The sequence below is a fragment of the Hirundo rustica genome, chromosome 8 (genome assembly GCF_015227805.2).
Source record: "Hirundo rustica isolate bHirRus1 chromosome 8, bHirRus1.pri.v3, whole genome shotgun sequence".
Taxonomy (NCBI): domain Eukaryota; kingdom Metazoa; phylum Chordata; class Aves; order Passeriformes; family Hirundinidae; genus Hirundo; species Hirundo rustica.
The window spans coordinates 32,277,161-32,298,093 of NC_053457.1; the positions used below are offsets into that span (position 1 = coordinate 32,277,161).

The 20,933-nt window shown below is 42.9% G+C and overlaps 1 protein-coding gene across 2 annotated transcripts in view; it reads right to left on the reverse strand.

The window, feature by feature from the left end:
* CPXM2 (carboxypeptidase X, M14 family member 2) overlaps positions 1 to 20,933 on the reverse strand; it is a 67,720-nt gene that overhangs the window by 43,836 nt on the left and 2,951 nt on the right. Inside the window, exons 1-2 of one of the 2 annotated variants that reach the window (XM_040071072.2) lie at positions 1,633 to 1,694; positions 1,450 to 1,498 (exon numbers count right to left, since the gene is read on the reverse strand). In XM_040071072.2, the coding sequence (XP_039927006.1) occupies positions 1,450 to 1,486 (37 nt within the window). In that variant the 5' untranslated portion in view covers positions 1,487 to 1,498; positions 1,633 to 1,694. Of the gene's footprint in view, positions 1 to 1,449; positions 1,499 to 1,632; positions 1,695 to 3,746; positions 3,857 to 20,933 lie in introns of those variants that run through there. The other variant, XM_040071070.2, reaches the window with a different exon arrangement.

A 20,933-nucleotide genomic window follows, 5' to 3' on the forward strand; every position in this document is an offset into this window, starting at 1 on the left:
TATTAGATATCCAGAAAACAAGATGAAGGTTAAATTCCTTTACAAATAATATGACTTTGCATTTTAATTCATGTTTCTCTTCCAAATTAGATGCGTGCACGGCAGAATAAAAACTTGCTCACAATATCAGTGTTCTAAAAGCCTTCTTCTATAGGGAGGAGAAAGGTGATACTACCAAAAGGTATTCAAATAAAGAAAGAAATTCGAGTCTTCTACCACAAATCAGCTGGAACAGCAGTAAAAATACACCAAATATCAAACCACCTCTGCTTAAATTCTTTTCCATTCCCAGCAGGATGATCAAAAAAATTCTTTTACCATAGGAAGTTTGGGAGGGGGTGGGGGAAAAAAAAAAAAAAAAAAAAAAGCTTTACTCATCACAGGTATTTATAGCAACCACTGCCAGCAGGGAAGAACTGAAACACACAGTCTGAGAGTAAATCTTCGATAATTTTGTCTTTTCCTTGTGATCTGATAGCACAGATTTTCAAAGGGAACGAAGACCTGGAAAAGCAATCATGGAACCATGGAATTGTTTGGGTTGGGAGGGACCTTAAATCCCATCCAGTGCCATGGGCAGGGACAGCTCCCACTGTCCCAGGCTGCTCCAGCCCCAGTGTCCAACCTGGCCCTGGGCACTGCCAGGGATCCAGGGGCAGCCACAACTGCTCTGGGCACCCTGTGCCAGGGCCTCAGCACCCTCAGGGAACAATTCCTGCCCAAAATCCCATCCAGCCCTGTCCTCTGGCAGTGGGAATCCATTCCCTGTGTCCTGTCCCTCCATCCCTTGTCCCAAGTCCCTCTCCAATCTCTCCTGGAGCCCCTTTAGGCACTGGGAGATCTCCTTCATACACAAATGCCTGTGTTTGCAGACATGCGATTGCTTTACTTGGTTAATCCTCAGTGTTTGGATTTCCCCAACCAGGAAAATGAGGAAGGGAAAGAAACATAATTCGACAAATTATTCACGTTTCAACCACTCTTAATTATCGTATGAGCGACAAATACTAATGAATTTTATCCCCAAAGGCAGAGAGCCTCAATTAATATTATTTTATGCCCTGATTTCTCTTGATGATGTTAAATTACTCCTGGTTGTACCACTACTACAGTTAAATCTCCAGAATATGAGGCTCCAGTAACGTGGCTCGTGCCCTTGAGAAATCCCACCCTAATCCCCACATTCAGGCAGGACTGGGAGGAAAATCACGTCCCACACAATTCAAGGGCACGAGAGAAGCAGATCCTGCAAAGTCTCATCCTGTTCTCAGCCTGTTCCTCTCTGGAATAAAGCACACACCAACTGATTCATTTCATGTGCTTCAGATAATCTAAACAGGAAAAAGGAAAAAAAAAGAAACCAAAACCAAACCAAAACAAACCCTGAAAAGCTTTTGAAAAACTTAACTGTTCTGCAAATTCTCCGTGAATTGAGGCAGTGCCAGTTACCTGGGGAGAGCCCTGAGCTTCTCAGCTGACTTCGCATCAGATGATGAGGCTGGGCAGAGAGAGGATTCTGAATTATTTCGTGGGGGACACCACAGCCCCACCAACACTGTGGCAGCTCTGTGGTGATATCCACATCACTGGACGAGGGCAGCAGCCCAGAGAATTGTTTGTCACCCTACCCACAGCATTACGTGCTGACAGAATTCCAGTGGCACATCAGCGCTCCTGGGCGCGTTTTCCTTCACGGCCGGCTCTGAACAGCAGGAAAACACGGCAGCTTAAATCCCAGTGCCTTCTGCCCTTCCCCAGCATGCTGAGACCTCCTGTGCTGGGCAGCAAAGAGAAATCACCAGGGAGCTCATTACCCACCTGACACATCAGCCACATGCTGCACCTGTCCCTGCCCAGAAGCCAATTCCCTCTAAATGTGACCGAAATTCAGAAATCTTCACACAGAGTGAAATGAAGCACTGAAACCCCAGTGACAGGGACCTGCGGATTCTGGGTTTAGAAATATTTTGGTGCTCTTTATTTTGAACTGAGCCTGAAGAAAACTGTTTTTAAAGGAAAATAAAGGCAAGGCCATTTTTTTTTTTAACATTCGTAGTAACGCTGTGGGGTGAGGGGTTTTAAGGAATTACTGTATCTGTAATTTCAGTAGGGGTAAAAAAAAAATTTGGTCTAATCCAAGCTTTGGGAAATTTCGGGAAGAGCTGAGTCGCATTTTTCCTCTGTTTTGCTTCCCAGTAAAAGACTGTGCCCTTAGCTCCTCTGGAGATAATATTTAGAGGAAACATCAGTCATTGGTAACACTCCATTTATTATATTTATATTATATATTTATTTATCACCTCTCTATTTATTTTAACACACTACTGGTGATGACAGGACTGGATGGACTCCTGGTCTAAACCCATGTGGTCTTGTGATTAAACAAATTGAACTTCTACAGCAGCACGAAAAATAAGTAGCCAGAACCAACAGAGAACTCAGAGGTTTGCATCACAGTGCTTGGGTTTATGCCATTATATAAACAAGAGTGTAATAAAATAACCGAGCATTCCTCTGTAACCCCCGCAATATCATCTGCATTCCATTTTTGTGATCATGAGGAGTTTTTTTTTCCTGGCAGAAAATACCAAGTAAAGAAGCAAACTCCCTCAGTGGGCTCTCAAAAGACAATAAATATGAAGGCTGCAGGTGAGACCCCACCTTGCACACAACCCCCTGTACCTCCCCACTGGATTGAAAGGGAAGAGCCCACTCCCACCTCTGTGCTGGCTGCCTGCCTCTCCCCCCCACAGCTGGCTCTTCCAAAGTGGTTTCCTGAGCTTTCTGACCGACTTTAATGCATTAAAACAAACCTTGGGGAAAAAAAAAAAAAAAAAATTAGGAGGGATATGCAGAAGATCAGAGCAACATTTGTGCAGAGGCACAGTGGGATTTTAACCAAGGGTGATCCCTCTTCCAGAGGGAACCGTGTGCAATGGCACTGCTGATCACAGCTCATCCCTCCTGGTCCCAGCCTTAGCCCCCCCAAGCATCAAACCCCTTCAGCTGGGGAGAAACACAAATGGAGGTGTCTAAGAATGAAAGGTAAATTAAATAAACTTCAGAGATCTTGGCTCGCTGCTGATATCCTGTTTATGACTTTAAGAGTCGTGCTTTATCATGCAAAGTAACATCCTTAGTCTGGAACAGACCGTAATTCAGAGAGCAACCCTAATAATGAAGGGAGAAACTGAAACACGAGAAATGGGAAAACGGCATTTGGTCCTGCAAAGCACCTAAAACATTTTTAATCTTAAAAGAAACAGGCTAAACGGGATTGTATGTTAGAGAGTTCTGAACTGAAGCATTTTTTTGGACGGTGTAATCACTGCTCCTGAGAAAAACTGCCTTAGGGAAAGGGTTTCACTTGAAACCACACTTTCAATTAACCATTGTCATTAACCACAGGCAAACAACAAAGGAAAAAGCAACTTGCAGTGAGAGCTTCCTTGCAGGCTGGTTGTGAGGGGAGCTGGGATGATCTGGAGCTGGGAAGGGAGCTGCCCCATCTTTCCTTGCTCACAGAGGTCTGTCTGCGTTCGCACACCACATCTGGAGTTTTTCCTATCCAGCCCACGAACCCAAAGGTTATCCATCAAACTCACTTCTACCACGCCAGTGCTTCCCCTCCATTTGAATTACATGAGCTGACAAAGCAGTCAGAACCAATAACTGTCCACTGGCTCTCTTCATTCAGCACCACAACCCGGAGCCATTCTCCCACTCAGGAGAAAAATTGATGTTACCTGAATATTGAGCCTTCCCCGGTGCGCCCCGAGGCCGTAGCGCTTTGCTGTGGAAGCATGGAGCTGGAAGTCGGTAATTTTTAATGTCTCTAGACCAAGTGGAGGGCAATCTACGAAACAAAAGATTGATTAAATTTTAATTAAACAGGAAAAAAAAATAAAAAAAAACCCACCACCGAACAACAAAACAACACAAAACAAACAAGTATTCAGAGTCTCTGGATTTCGGCAGTGCCAAGCTGGCTGGAATCCTCCCCGGGATAAACGAGCAAAGCAGAGCTGAGGTCAATGAGAAATGGCAGCTCTTGGAAAAACCATGAGGCAATGCAGATTTACACCATTTCCAGGGGCTCAGGTAGTTATTGCTGCTTGCTCTGTGCTTCGGTTTTTCACGGGCATGCACAGTTATTCCCTGTCAAGTGCTTTTCAGTACAACACACCAGTAAAACTCCCTTTTTCTTTCTGGTGTTTTCTTTTTCATCTCTTGCTTGGATTTTTTTTTTTTTTTTCCCCCCTCCCTGTACTCATTCCAAGCTACTGTATGAAGTTATGTTTCTAATTAAAATCTGTTCTGGAAACTTCACTCAGAGTGCCTCCTGTTGCACAATAGGATGTGCTCCAGAGGTCTGGGAGCCCAGAGAGAGCTGAGCCCTGCAGAGGTGGTGATTCAGCACAAACAGAGCAATTTTGAACCAATTTTGCATCTCTCTAAGCCCCAAATTCTGCACATCTTTGAGGACAAAAAAGAAAATGCCATTACCTCAGCAAAGCAGTGCTCAGAGCTCTGGCTTTGGAAGAGAAGAGTTTGGGAAAAGTCTGGTTTGGTGATTATCAGACAAATGTTTGGCTTTTTAACCACTTACCAAAATGTCACGAGGTTCTCAAAGTATGAAAGAATCGTTTGTGTGGGGAAAGCCCTCAAAAATCATCAAATCCAACCATTCCCCCAGCACTGCCATGCTCACCACTGTTGTCCCCATATATTGTGCCGCATCCACACCTCTGTTAAATCCCTCCAGGGATGGGGACTCTGCCCTGGACAGTGGGAATGTTCCTGAGAATCCCAACCTGGCTGAAGTTAACTTCCAGGTGCAGTTTTGCATTATTAGGCACAAACTGGCGAGATGTGAGATTTCCCAGACTCCTCTTTAGGTCACAACAAACTAAAATCCCTCAGGAAAAATGTTACAGGCTGTCAATTCACGCTGCTGTTTCTTTGTTCATCCTCAGGAAGTTCTCACACAAATCCAGGGCCAAATGCCTCCTTCAGAAGTAGTAAAGACAAAAGCTAAAAATGAATGTATTTTCTAAAGTACCAACAGTGATCTTACATAAGAGCTGAAATGTAGACAGCTCCTCATTTCAAAGGGCTTCCAATTCAATTACCCAAAACAGAGAAGATACAGGATGTGTAATGAAAGCCAGAGGAAGGAATAGCTGGGAGGATTTTGGTTTGATTGTCTGATTGTTTTAATTTCATTTCCTTATAGAGTGTTGCATCTTTCATCATACTCCAACTGGAAGACGTCTCAGGCTCTGACAGATCTCTACTGGGAGTAAATTACATCGTTGGGAACTGCCTTTTTAAACAAGTTTGGTCCTCAAGGCAAGTTTGGAAATCAATCTCCTGGTGCAATCCTGAGAATGCTCTGGCACTTTGGTGTATGTTCCTCTGTGAACAATCTCAACATTCCCCACACTCAAAAGCTTCCCAGAACTACCTGAGCCTGGTCTGAGCTGAAAATAAAGGCGAGCTGAAAAATAAAAACAAGTTGGTTTTGCATGCTCAGTTCATGAAATGTTATTTAATTCAGGGTTTATGCCACCCCTACCAAAGCCAAGGGGCATCTACAGCTACTGCAGGGAGTTATAAAATAAAAGCTGAAAACTCTCTGTGCTCCACATCCTGCTCTCTGCTGCCAAACTGCAGCAAAGGTTTATGGAGCTACCCCAGGTGTCACGTCCCTGCTCCATGGGATGCACAGTCCTCATCCACCACGGCTCTTGGCTGTGCAAACCCCTCATTTTGATGAAATGCACCATTTCTGAGGCTGGCAGGTGCCTGTCAGAGCAGGCTGAGGTTCCCTGCAGTGACATTCACCTGCCCATGCCGCTACGAGAAGCAGGTCTGGTTTCACTCACAATGAAATGTTATTAATTCACTATAAAGCTGCAGAATTCCTGGGTTGCCTGTGGGTTTAGGCTGCAAGATGGGTATTTCCAGGCTGAAAAAAAAAATGTCCCTGAGTATTTTGGTGTTTATCTCTGTTTCCAGAGTAATTGAAGCTTAACAATAAATGTTCATGTGGATCTCAGAGAAAGGTGCTTGACTGCTCTTTATTATTCGAGGATGAATTACTTGTGCTGTGGATACATCAGATTACCAGGCCGATATTAGGAAATGCTCAATTTAGCGGGAGCTGTCAGTGAAACCGAGACTGGGCTGTGTGAGCAGGCAGCGAATACAACAGGCAGAACAGTTTTTCTGATGAAAACCCTGCAATGCTTTGCTCACAACACTCTCCTTTCCCAATCTGCTCACGCCTTGAAATATTCCAAGAGAGACCGTGAAGACTTTTACCATCAATCCAATAGTATCCTGGAATTTCTTTTTTACAGTTATCCATATGAATTAATAAGAGAACACTTGCTTTCTCTATACCTTAAGCTGTGACTGCACTAACTAACCAAATCAATTTTTTTCTTTCTTTTATCTTGGTAAGCAAAAAACTTAATATTTTGCCCCACTACTTGACTGAAAATAAATGAAAATACTTTCTTCCACTATTGGCTTCTCTTTCTCCAGTGGACATCCCAAACTGGGAGCAGAGCAGCAGGATTTGCATTCAGAGACCTTTAGATATTTCAGGTATTTCCATCTGTGTAGCACTGCATGGGGATGATATTCCTGGAATCATCAGGACTGTGGTTTGCAGCTTGGATGTATGGAATTCATGCAGTTGTCCACAAGAGAAAACTTCCGATTTTGCTTTAAAATAAAATTATGTCTTCTATTTATAGCCATAATATTTGGAATATTAGCTCTTTAGGAATAGAAATGTTTTCCACGTGCATACGAGTTCCAACACCAATAAAGGGATGAAAAGAGGAGCATGTACATCAAAGCAACAATTTGTAATATTCAGAGTTGTTGGGGACAAATTTTTCAATATAGCCTCTTCTGATTACCTCAAATTTACTCATTATAATACAACAAAATCCACCTGAATTTGCTATATCACTACTGAAAAAAAACCCCCAACCCTGAGTCATACTGTGAATTTAATTTTGGATAAATTATTTTGTTAGGGTGTGTGTCCCCTGCTTCTTAAAGCTACTGGAGATAATCAGGACAGCTTAGTTTTGAAAAACAAACTGATTTATGGCATTCATAAAAAACTTTACTCTTTAAAGTATTGCTTTAATACATTTTATTTAACTTGAAGAAGTATTTCATGAAACAATGAAAATCGCCACCCAATCAGTAGGGCTGTCTTAATGATTTTCTACTCTCTATGCCAGTTTGAAAAAAACCTTGGGGAAAGCCACAGAAACTGGACAGCAGGAATGACCAGAGAGTGTGTGAATCTACTGCATGATGGATTCAGCTGGAAATGACCCAGTTATTTGGTTGTTTCTTTAACCAGCTGAAAATTTAATCATTATAAAACACAGGGAATTCAACTGTGGCTTTGAGACATTGAAATGCATGCCCTGGGCACATAAGAACTTAATAAAAAAAAATGCATTTCTGGTTTAGAGAGACAAAAAGCAAACATTAAGCTTCAAGGTGCAGGGAAGGGGCTGTTGTGGACATTTCTTCCTTCCTGGCCTATATCCAAGCATGATTTTGTGTGTGATTTGCTGCCATGGATAGGTATTCACTCCAGAAAGAGCCATTAATGAGATGTCTGGATCCAGTGAATAAATTCCATGTAAAAAGAGACAGGGCTGGGATTCAGAGCTGGTAGCACTTGTCTGTGGAAGTGTGTTCTTGGGAGGTTTGCATTCCAGAACATCTTTCCTACAGCAGTGCTAAATGGCCACATCTCCGTGTCCATTCCTGTCAATTATTCTTCTCCCAGCAGTCCCAGCCAGGGCACCAAGGCAGTTCTGGTACCTGGGCACTGCGGGAAATCCCCTGTCCCTAAAAACCAGCAGGAGAAACCCTCGGGAATTTGCTCAGTCTCCACCTCATCTCCTGAAACCTGACTTTACCTCTTATCCCAGGTAGAACAATATCTGAATGTGCAGCTGAGCTCCCTCCTGAAGCCAGCAGGGGCTCAATTTGCAGCCTCAGCATGCGTGGGGATATTTGAAAGCAGTTTCATCCTCATGATGGCTTTGTCCTATTGCTGCAGCATCTTCAGTGGAAGCTCTGGTCAAAACCCCCACCTTCTGCAGGGCCAGCGTGGTTTCCTTCACCCCTGCAGTATAATTACAGCTGCTGTGCTGCAGTTTCAGCTGTTCCCCAGCACACAGCTGCATTAGCAAGGAAAACACTTGAGTTCATCTGTATTGCCTAAATTATTCATTTATTTTGTTTCCTTCTGGTCTAAATAAAGAATGCCAGATAAGTCCAGATTGCCTTCATGGCTCTTTTATCTAATAAAGATGCATTTAGGAAATTATTCTGTCCCCCTCTTTCAGAGGTAAAACAGACAAACAGTTCTTTGACTTAAAGAGAATTTTCCATCAGTTTTGGAATATGTTCAGCTTTCCAAATGGAAGGGCAGAGAGAAGCGTCCTGTTTCCTCTTCAGTCCATATCTGAGCCGTACCTGTAATCCTCTTCAATTCCTACAATTCTGTGCTGGTCTAACTCCTCCTGAGCAGAGATACTGGGATCTGGAAATGGAGAAACGGCAGCTTTGTGCAGTCTGACAATCTCCTATCCCAGGGGAGATAACGGGATTTAAGTCTTGCTTAAACAAAACACTTCAACATGCACTTAAGAGGCAAAACTGTGAATATATCTAAGATACAGGTAAATTAAACACACAAATAAGTGCATATTTTGTAGGAATTAAGACTTGAATGTTCATTATGCCGTTCATACTGTTCTTTATGGTCTTGCACAAAAAATTCTTAATGAGGCCAATATCATAGATTTTGCCCTAGCAGCTAAATGTAGAGGTTTTCCTATGAAAAGTGTGGTTGATAATTCATCTTCCAACAGCAGAAAACTCTTAATGGGAACTCTGGCAGTCTAATTCCTGTGGCTGAAGTTATGCTTTGGTCACAGGCATGCAAAGTACTTCAATACTGCAATGCACCTGCAAGGTGAAATGACAGCAAAAGCACATTTTTGACAACCTTCACCTTGCTGAAAATATCTTTTCATTACTTCTCTGTGATGGACAGCTTTTGTAGGGGCTGAGTTAAACGGAATAAAGTTGTCCATCTTCTAAACAATTTGTTATATATATATATAACATAAATAATTTATATTTATTTATGGGGACATTGGGCAGGGGTGTGTGTGCAAATGTTGCTGTTTTGATGATGTGATCATGGAAGTGTGAAATTCCCACAGATGTTCATGACTCACACTCCACAGTTGCTATGGCCCAGCTTTTCCCTGGAAAAATGTCCATGGATTTCAGTCTGAGTGGTTTTCTGACTCTGCTCATGTCTGAAGTGTTGCTAACAACAATTACAACTTCTTCTCTGGCCTGAATTCAGACCACCATCCACCCTACACCCCAGATCACTTGAAGCAGCATCTCGAGGCAGCTGAAAGTTCCTCAAACACATTTTGCTTTTATTTACTTTTTCTGAAAAACCCATTCCCAGAGCACTGCGAGGCCAAAGCGAGCGAAGTGCACTTACAACAGATCCCCTGCACAGAAATTAAAACCCTGAATTATAGTCCCAGACCGCAGATCAAATAAAGAATTAGAGAGATGCCAACACTTCCTGTCCTATGACCACATTAATTATTGGCCAATGCTGCATTGAAGGTGCACATTTTTCTAGGACAAGCAACAATTGCTGCATTGAGGGCTTCAGCATCCCAGGAGGAAATATTTGTCACAGTTCTGTGAGATACACTTGTGATTGCTCTTGAAGGTGTAAAAGCAGATAAAGGATAAGTGAAGAATTATCTGGGTTCTTTAGGTCAGGTCTGACATGAAACCAAGTGAGATTCTGAAAATGCACTTTTTCATTTCTCATTAGCTTCTCACACTTTTGCTCTCTCACAAGCCCAGGTTGTGGCTGGCTTCAGATGCAACAAAACATTTTGCAGGAAGAGCTTCTATTATTCCTGGCACAGCTGGAGGCAGGAGTTTCCAGCGTGCCTGGGAGTTTTCTGGCCAAGCCTTCAAGAGGTTCATCTAAACTCCAGACATCACACTCACTCCCTGAGCTGCCTTCTGCTGCCACCAGCCTGGCAGAGGATGGGATTTGTGATGTGGCACAAGGAACCCTCCAGTTTATACCCACATCTGCAAAGATATCACCTCTCTCCACAGAGAAAGAATTTCATTTATTCAATCTGAAGAAAAGATATTTTCTATAGTGGCCAAAAGAACACAGCCTGAAAAATATTGTATCAGCTCTTAACTTTTTATTATGAGCTTTGACAAAGGCTGAATTCTGTGCTATTAATTTCAAAATGTCTCCTCTGATGTTTTTTCTGAAGCACAGGCTGAAGACTTTCTGTAATTCCAGCTAAAGCCACAAAACTGAGGACAGCCATCAAAAATGAGAACCATCCTCTTTTTTCCAGAGCCAAACAAACAGACTTAGCCAAAAAAAATGGAGAACAAAACTGAGACAGACCACTTGCACAATGGCTGGGTACAGGACAAAAATCACCATTAAAAACACATCCTCATGCCAGAAATAGCTAAAAAATACCAGGTCACTGAGGTGTTCAGCAAGGGCAAAGATTCTACAATAAAAGCATCAATTGCAGCCATCAAAAATAAACACTAAAACTTGGAATGCTATTAATAAGCATAAAACCAAGACAGAAATAACTCTGATCTTAAGATACAACCCTGGCTCAATAAATGAGACATCTTAGAAGCGCTCAAGTTTAACCATATTAACAATCCAATTTGAGTGTGTTTTACCAAAAATAGAAGAAATATATAAGAAGTTGTGAGAGTTCAAAACGGGCTTGTGGTGCAATTATTCCCCTCCATGAGAGCTGCAGCAGGAATTTTATACAGCAGTAAATATATCCAACATATCTGTGGCTGGTATAGAACATCCACTGGGCAGAGTGACAGCATAGTCATGAAATTTCTTAAACATAAATAAACTGGAAAGTATCCATAACTCCTGGTCGTAGACATTCACATTTACTGAGAATTCTGGCTGGTTTTTGAGGATTTTGCATCACAGCCATGCTTTTGGAAAAAAAAACCCATGGATTTGAGGTGGCCCAAAGGAAGTATCCAAGTGGGAGGACATGGGAAAGGGGATGAGAATCAGAACTGCTCACCTGGGGCTGAGATACACAAGAACAGCTCCAGAAATCCTCTGGAAACCATTAATTCCACTGGAATAACTACTGATATCGCCCAGCTTTCACCTTCTCACTCTCCGGAGCACAGAGGTGAAGCCCACACACATGGAGCAGGAAACACCTGAGAAACTGTGAAGTTCTCGTTAGCAGTGACAAGTCATTAAATTTTATCCCCACTGCTACAGTCACCTCCACTCCCAAGTGCTAAATTTACACTTGAGAAGGACGGAAATCAGCAGCTTCCCAGTCACTTCTACTTAGTGTTATTCAAATTTTAATCCGGTTAAGCTCCAGCACAGACAAAACTAATTTATTTATTTATATATTTATTTTTGACTCCTCAACAAGGCAGAAAATGAGTTGAAAATTATGCTGAAAATCATGGATGTGGATAGCACCACCTGGCTCTTCAGTTTTGGGTTTCACAGGCTGTTTTTTACCTCCTGACTTTCTTCTGATGCAAGCCAGAAGACTCCAGAGCCAGGCTGATGAAGCAGCACGAGCTGTGCCTTTAGGCAGCCGAGAGTCATTCATCATCTTAGCAGAGAGCTGAGACGTCATATTTCATGTTTTATTATTAAAAATACTCAAATTGCCTACAGAGTGCAGACTAGCAGCAGCCTGCATCTGCAGTGAGGTGAGGGGTGAGGACCATCCTTCTGACCTCACCATCAGTCCTGCTCTCTCTGCTTCCTTGGGGAAAAAAAATAACCTCATCCTTGTCGATTTGAAATCTTCCCAACAACCTGCTGCTCCTCGGTGGTGACATTAAAGCTTGAACACACGGCTGCAAACACAGCTCCATGCACAGGAGCACCCTCGAAGATGGGCTGGGATTGCCAAGGCAGCCCTCAGCCCTTGGAATTCCCACCCCTTCCTTCTCCTCCAGCAGCGCCGAGGGACGCTCTGCTCCAGCCCCAGCTCTCTTGGAGCTGTCACCCTGCTCTCCCTCCCTGCCCAGCCCTCTGCCAGGCTGCACATCTGGGATAAATGCTCGGCCTATATAAGGAGCCTGTGAGAGGAAATACCTCAAACCAATCCAGCTTGGTTTTAAAACCTTTTATAAAGTGCAAGGTCTGAGTTTCACGAAGACCTGGTGTGTCTGCTCTAGCAAGTTTAAACAGTTATACACTTTTTTTTTTTTTTTTCCCCTCTAGCATCACATCTGTTGTTATTATTTTATAGGAAACAATAAGAAATTAATAAACCCAAACAAGGCATAGAAGTTTTCATAGTGCCTGGAGCTGTTGCCCAGACAGTGATTCCAGAAGAAATTTGGGTGGTTACAATAAACCTGAACTCAAGCTTTGTGCTCCTTCCCAACCCTTAGAAAGGAATCAGTTTGTAAGTTCTACAGCAGAGAAAAAGAAAAAATAAGTCTGGTTGTGTTACCTGCTTCTCACTTAATTACTCTTTTTCGTTTAAATTATTTTTCATATGATAGACTGTGTATTCTTTAAGTACCCAGAATTCTTTGAATTCTTGAGTATCCTTTGATACACAGCTCTAAGACAGCACTAAAATATCAGAAGCAACTCATACATTTAAATCCCAAACAGTGGAAAACTGCTTCAATGGAGGGATAAAAAATTGGCCAGGTGCACATAGAAAATAACCAGAGGTTCTTTGGATATATCCAGAAGTGCAGAAAAGCGAAAGATTTAGGAACTCGTATAACAGAGCTTCCTTGTTTCCTTTAAAGCCCACTATGTCCAAGCTATTGCACCCTTGAGAAGCACCCTGAGAGCACAGGATTTAATAGTTCAAAGCAACAAGAAGCAACATTTCAAAAAATAATGAAAGCTCTGAGATCTGGGAAAATCAAATCCAGGCCTGGACTGAAGCGTGAGTACCCTCTTTTATAAAAAAAAAAACAAACCAACAACTCAAGCCAACAACCAAAAAACCCACACCCCAAAGCAAACCCCAGAAATAAATAAAGAAGAAAAGAGGAGCGGAATTGTAGGGGTGCATGAGATGGGCTTCCCTCGGGAAGAAGGCTCCATTTGGCATTTGGGGACTCAGGGGACACAAACCCCAGGGCAGCACAGGAATCCCACTGGAAAACATGGAAAATCTAAGGACAGACCCCAGCTTGCAGAGGGAATCAGCTCCTCCCCAAAGTAATTTTAGAGAAAGGCGTTTCAAAGGTTTTTGAGGAGCTCAGAAAGCCCCCTCTGCAGCCAGGCTCTCCCTTTCCCACCTTCCTTCAGGTGAGATTCCCTGAGTTTTTGCTCATCTTCCCAAGGATTTCAGCTCTCAGGTGACGTTCTGGCTTCCATGTGTCCATTGTGAAGATGACATTTGGACATACCAAAGTCTCTGTTCAACTTCCCCCTCTCTACCTGCCTCCAAACTAAAATGGAAAAGTCAGCTTATGGAAATAACCCAATAAATGAATTTTTAAATGCCTCAAGCCCAAGCAAGCACCAGGAATATGTGGATTTAAAAGCTTGGTTATTACCTTTTAAATTCGGAACACTCAGCCTTTTCTCAAGGCTCTGAGCTTCCTGTCTGCAGAAAGAGAAATGCTAAAATTGAGGAAGACATTGCTTTTGGGGATCTCTGAGAGGATTGTAGGGAAGGTTTGGAGCTTAAGCTGGGAAGCTGGTGTGAAGCTCCAGCTCCAAGCTATGGAGCAAAGGAGATAATGCAGTTCAAGCAAGGTTCAGACAAATATCTCCAAGGGTGGGCACGTCTCCAGCCCAAATGGCTGAGTGCTCAGAGCTCCTTTCTCCCTGTTCCAGCTTCCTAGGGTCACGCAGCCTTATGCAGCCCGCAAAAGGTTCCCAAAATTCATTCTGTCCAAACATCTTTTCTGCTTTGTTTAACAATTCAGCCGTGGTCCAGCGAAGGCTCATAATCACAGGCTCCACATTTAGCACACTGGAGGCCTCACTGGTTCAAAGCAAAGCGTGTCAGGAGCTCCCAATCAATTGGAATCTGAGTTATTAGTGAATATAAAACTAACTGCATTCACGTCTGCCCGCTCCAGGCTGAAAGCCCAAAAATCCAGGCAGAAGACAACGCATTTCCCAGCCTGGGGACCCAAGGAGGAATGATCAGGAGTGCTTTCAGATAAACTCTGATTTTTACCGGTGAGGTTTGACACCTTTTCCCTGGAGAAAAGTGCCCACAATGTCACCAGGAGATTCAGCTCCACTGCAAAACATCAGTGTGTTAATGTGAAAAGTTCAGGTCGTGATTTGGGACTTATTAACTCTAGTGCTGCCTTGGAGAGTCCATCCCCCTTCCCATCCACAGGAACCAAAAGTATTTGTTAAGTGCAGGTATTCTGCTCTTGAAGAGCTTTGGAATAGGGAAGGCTTCAAGGCAAGCTTCCCTGAGCATAAAACTCCTCATTTTTCCACTTCCTAATTGGCAAGGAAAAAAATCTGATTCAGGATTAATGAGCAGAACCATGGAAAGAGCCGCAGAGGAAAAGTTCTGTGTTATTTTCTGTCCACTTTTTCAAAGAGTTCTGCGGCATTTTATCTGCACTAGCTCCATACTAGCATACTTTTTTATCATATTTCTTAGAGTTTCCCATTTTATTCCTCTTGTAAGACAGCAGGGCATCTACAATTTGACTGGCACTGGAGCACCAAAAAAGCCAAGTACATATCTGGAATACAGAAAAAATCAGATGTGTCTGCAGGGTTTTCTATTCCACATGCTACCAGCCTCAGACCCCTCAGCCCTCGTTCCTGCAAGTCTGGCAGCTGAGGAATTTATCCATCTTCTCATTTTCTTCTCTGAGGCTCGTGCCTTTCATCCATCTCTTGTCTTCTGCAGTACCTGGACCCACTTTGTCAATATTTCCAAAGGTCTTTGGAAGAACACTCGGAGTCCACTCACATTTCTGATTCTGTATACGAATTCCCCAATCCCTTGTTCCACTACCAGATGGAATCAAGATTTTTGGGGTCCCTTTTTGTCACTTCCATGTATCTAATGAAAGGCAAAGGTCTAGATCTGAGCCACTCATCTGAAGAGCCTGGAGGAGTTCTGGACTGCAGTCCTCTGCTGGGATCCAGAATTATCCAGAGGAGCCTGAGGGACAAAATATCCCCCAGGAGAGCTGTCAGACACTTTTCTCCTTGTCTTAGCTGGGGGGTGTTCTGGGTCTGGCTGCTCCTCATGCCTCTATTCCCCAGCAGAGTAAGAGCTCTGGCCTCACCTGGGGAAAGCCTCCTGCTCCAGGGACATGCACTGAAGGCTGGGACATATCCCCATGTTTCTGGGTCAGCCCCAACCCGTAACAAATCCAAATCCACTCCAGATTTACCATGGGAAATTCCAGCCTCCCCACTTCCGAAATTCCCGTATTTTTAAAGTCTATAACTACAGATGCACATGTGACTCTTTACTATCACTTCATGGAAGATCCCAGTTGGACTTGGTCTCTGGGAATCACGTTGATTATAGAAGAATTTTGCCAGGTACATACCTTAAATAATTCACAGCAGCCCCAGGCTGATGTACAGTCACACAAGAAGTCTGCCTGGCAATTCATTAAAAAAACCCAAAACAACAACAACAACAACAAAAACCCTGTAAGTAATTAACACACCCCCCCCATAAAAATCTCAATTAATCACCTCCACTATCCGCTTTGAAAGTAATATTTTCCATGTCAGCAGCTAGAAGCTACAGAGAAGATACACTGTGTAGCAGAAAGCAAAAAGACAAGTAACTATGATCTCTGATTGACTTCTGTACACAACTTTTACTCTGTTCCTTGCTTGGCATGTTGGACACAGCAGCACTTTGGCAATTACAGCATTCTGCTGATGCTTGTGTGAAAGCAGGAGCAAAACTTTATTGTTTTCTGTCATTTACAGACCTGTACAGGTTACAGGTAAATAACCTCAAAGAAACAGAAGATTAATCCCATGTCTGGGTACTGTCACTCCTAAATCCACTCAACCCCAGCCAAGAGTCACAGCCACTAGAAGTCACTGGGGTCCTCTGAAGCTTACCAGCTTTTTTTCACTTTTCTGCAATGTCAAATCCCAGCCCCACGGAGCCCAGGCAGTGCGGGTTTGGGGGGCATTCGTGTGTCAGAATAGGAAATGATTCACTCCTCCTAAGCCAAGAGCAAAATGAGTTTCTCCACTTCTGACAAATAGTATTATCTCACGTAATCCTTTGAAATGTATTGTTATAAAATATGCCTTACAGTCTCTTGGGGCCGATTCCTATTTATAAGACAGCTCCTTTAACCACTTCTACAGAGTCAGAAAGTCACTTTAAAGCCTTTTTTTCTTGTTTGCAAAAATGATGTAAACCACTGAGCAAGTAAGGAATGAAGCCCTTGTTTTTCCTTGTCTCCATTCAACCCATAATAAGATGGTGCAAAGCCTTGCTGGTTATCACAGGGATGTTCCCCACCAAAAGGGAAGCACTTTATGTCCAAAGAAGGACCTTAGATATCTATCAGCAGAGTCACCAGAGTATCCTTTGTAATTCAGTTTGTGCAGGGCTGGAGGGATTAACAGCTGAACCCAAGTGCTCTGAGGATGCCCTAAGTGATCTGCACACATTCCCTGATGCCTTCACAGGCACCCTGACTCCCTGAGTCACCATCTGGCATCTCTTCATTATCCTTGTTTTTCTCACCTTTTTTTGGTTGCCATTTTTAGCTACGGGTAGAAAAGAGAAAGAGTTTTCCTTTTACACCTGTCAAGTTGATTTAGCACTGCCTGGCGAGTGCATGAGGAGTAAAATGCCTCGCTCCTCTCTGATAGTGCTCCATCTCTCCCAGCACAGAATACCCTGTTCCTGCCCACACTGGGATGTCAAAACCGCAGGGGAGTGGAATCATAAATGTTCCTTTTGCTGTGCCACAAGGCAATTATAAATGTGGTTGCACCGGAAGTAATGAATTAACATTGCAGCGTGTTCTGCTAATGGTTTAATGAAGGTGTTTCTCATTGCTGGATTAGATGTGCAAACACCCCACCAAACGCCTCTTGAAGCTGAAATAGCCAGAAGAAGGCTCCAGAGGAGCAAGGTCTGACCCTGAAAGATGCAGGAATCTGTGACTCAGGAATCTTCACCAGGAAAATAATCAGCAGCACTGGAGACCCATCTTTGAGCTGGCCAGTTTCCTCTGAACGTCCTCATTTCATTTTTCAGGCACTGAATTTAAAAGTGCATTTTAAAAGGCAAGTAATTTTGGCTGCATCAGAGCTTTTTTTGCTCCCATTTTCCTTGAGTGCCCAGTGTTAAAGGCACAGATTTATGTTTACATAGACCAAATAATCCCACAAGACAGCACCTCACCAGAGGCCTGACAAGAAGACCAAATCCAGAGCATCCTTTGCATTATAACAATAAAATCACAAGAAAACACAGTGTGAATATGACACTTAACTCCCAGCTCTGTACTCAGAACATCAGTCTTTTGGCAGTTTGCTTTTTACACGGACAGTGAATTGGGCAAGAATTAAAAATCCCACTCAGATATTGAAATTACTTCTTCTGCACCACAGCTTCTACTTCCACCACTTCATCTTTCTGACAGATTTGAAGCTCATGTAGCTGGCAGAAATCTTCATTCCAAACCCAAAGGAAATACGTGAAATTTGATTGTGAGCCATGGGATTGACCTGTCTAGTCAGCTCACTGAACAGATAATAACATTAAACCCCAAGACTGAATTCAGCTAATGAGTGTCTCATAATATGCTGGCATTTCAGGAACAACTCTCAGCTCAGGTTGAGACTATTAAAACCTATTCAGTGAAATCAGCCCCTTTTTAAAGAGGTGTTTTTAAAGAGACATTTTTCTCACCTGAAACATGAGGCTGAATTCAGAGAAGGCTGCTGGAAGAATTATCTTTGAAAGTGGTTTTCTCTGGCATAATCAAATGTGTTTATTCCCGTTTTTTTCTTTCTCATGTTACATTATTCATTGAAGCCATGGGTAAGGAAAGATGCTAATCAAAAAGGTTTGGCCAATTTTGAGGCTATTGCTCATTGTTCATTCTTAGTCATCCCTTGTCCTCTTTTGTTGTGACATTCTTTAAAGGATGGGCTCTTAAATGCAATAGTGAACATTTCATTACTCTGCATATTTTAGAAGTGCTGAGGAGAAAATAGAGGCTGGTAGATGAAAGAAAGCTCATTAAAGCCACATTGCTTGTCACACGGCAATTAGGATGCAATACAGGTCATATTAAAATTCATGGATTTTCCACCTAGGGCCAGGAAGTTCATTCTTAAGGGTTCCTATTATGAGAAGTTCAAGCAAAAGCTTTAAAATTAAAATCTGTGTTCTAGCACTCACAGGAGTGCTCCACTTTGGGCTGCTCAGAGAAGGAAGGTTTAAGGGATGGGACACCAAAGGACCAGAAAAGAGCAGCACTGGTGGTTTCCCAGCACAGGAGAAATTGTGCTGGTGTACCTCGGTGACCAGGTCCCGAGTGCTTTCAGCTGTCAGCTCAATGCCTTACGTGTCACCCTGTCACTTCTTCCTTCTAGTGAGCAAAACCACCACACAAAGCCCAGCAACACCCCAAACCTGTCGTGTTTTTAACTTCACACACTCTTCAGATCTTCGCCCCCATTTCGCACCAAAATAACTCCAGTTTTTCCTGAATAACATCCCTGTGATTCAGCTTTCCCTCCTCATTCACCCACTGATCTCCCTCCAAGCTTTCATTATCTTGATAAACATCTCAATTAAAGTACCATCAGTCTATTTTTATAAATTCAAATTCTCTCTGCTGGATTATTTCCATGTTTGCCTGCACTGTCCATTTTATGCTCTCCTTGCCTTCCCTTGCTGACTCCTCCTCACACACATGTCCCAGGAAAAACCTGGCCCATCCCATGCACTACCTGAACTAAAAAGAAATAACTAACCAAACCCCTTAAAAACTGCTTTATTGAACAGGTGGCAAGAGTGTAGAAAAATGAACAAATATTGGGCAAACACTGATGCGTCTGAGGAGTTCCATCAAGCCTGGGGAAAGCACCAAATGAGATGAGACAAAGGAAATCCTGATTTCAGCTAAACACAGACAAATGTTGTGTTGTGCAGAGGTCAGACACTGGGAGATCTGTGAAATGCAGAACAAATGTGCTCTAAGCCCCACTCTGAGCATTGCCATACAAGTAAACATCCCTCCTTTATTTTCTAAATACATTCAGAATTGAGGTATGGCTCTACAAGGACTACGAGTTTAAGTTTTGTAGGTCAAATCAAAATAATTACAGACTTCATTGTGGCAGATTTGGGCTACACTGAGGTGGTTATAGGGCACCAAAGCTCCATAAATCTCTTGATGATGAATTTTTGCCCGTAGTCAGACCCCCAGACTCTGAGGGGACCTGCCCCACAGATGGGAGCTGAGGCATTGTATATCAAACCCTATTAAAAGCCTCATAAAAGAAGAAACATTGATGTTAACAAGACTCCTTCCACTGATTTGAATGGGCTTTGGACAGAGGCCTATACAAACAAGGATGGGATTCGAAAATGGAAATCTGTTTATATACACAAAACCTGTCAGTCTAACTGTTTGCCTTCCAAGGATGAGCTAGTACCACTTAATTTATGAGGCATTTAAAGGGCAAAGAGGCGGACTGATACTTTTAACTTTTACCTGAATGGATTATTTGCAAATATTGATTCCAATACTTTAAACAAAAAAATTGCAAACCCACTGGCATCAATTGGATTTCTTTCTACGTCAATATTTCACAGATTGCAAATATCTATATCCTGGCCACCTTCAGTAATTAGCTGAAATAAATGGAGTGTGTGTCATCTGTTTAGTGCCATGTCCTTGAGACTTCTCTGTTTGATTTCCACTTTGATCCAAAGCCGGGGTTGATCAGGACCAGCTGCTCAGCCAAAGGGCACATCACACATTCCCATTCCTCCTCCTTCTCCAGCCCAGCTCCCAGCCAGCCTATTGTTTGTTACAACTAATTAATCCCACATGTCCTGGCTGCCAGCGAGCCTCACAAACCCCAAATTTTAGTATTTACTGCATGTCCAATAAATTAATTCCACTTCTGGAGTGATGCATAAACACAGTTGTGTACATATAAGCACAACACACATTCTTACCCGGCCAGATTTATAGTTGTTATTATTGATATCTGTTTGACAGCTGCTATTATTATTTCTAGCTGGCCTCTTAACATCCAAATGTGAGTAAATATAGGTGTGTATAAGTATTTAAACATCTCTGTGAGGGCCAGGTTCTCAGATCTTCGTTCCAAACCGATCCCTGGTGACGTGGGGACAATGGCACTAAGCATCAGAGTTACTGCCCCAGCAGGACCTTGCCCTTGCCTGCCTCTGGGTGAGGAGAAAAGAGACATTTTCAGTATTATAGCCAGAACTTTTAACACTGCAGCTCAAACTGCCTGACACTTCCTGCTGAAGTCCTGCTGTTCTCACTCACATCTGTAACAAGGGCGTTCACCTCAGGGCTTATTATGCCTCGTGCAGTTCAAATTGCTCAGCTGCTCCCAGGGAAATCCACTGAATTTTCCCATATAAATAAGTCCAGAGGCTAGTTTGCTGAGTCGATGTCAATCACCCATATCCTGGACCCAGGAGGAGGAGTTTGGTGGAGGAGATCAGTTGCTTGTTGTACCTCTGGCTGTTTTTTTTTTTTTTTTTAAAAGCTCAGAGGCTTTGAAACCTCTTATTGCACATGGCTGATGAAAGCTTGGAAGCTCAGCT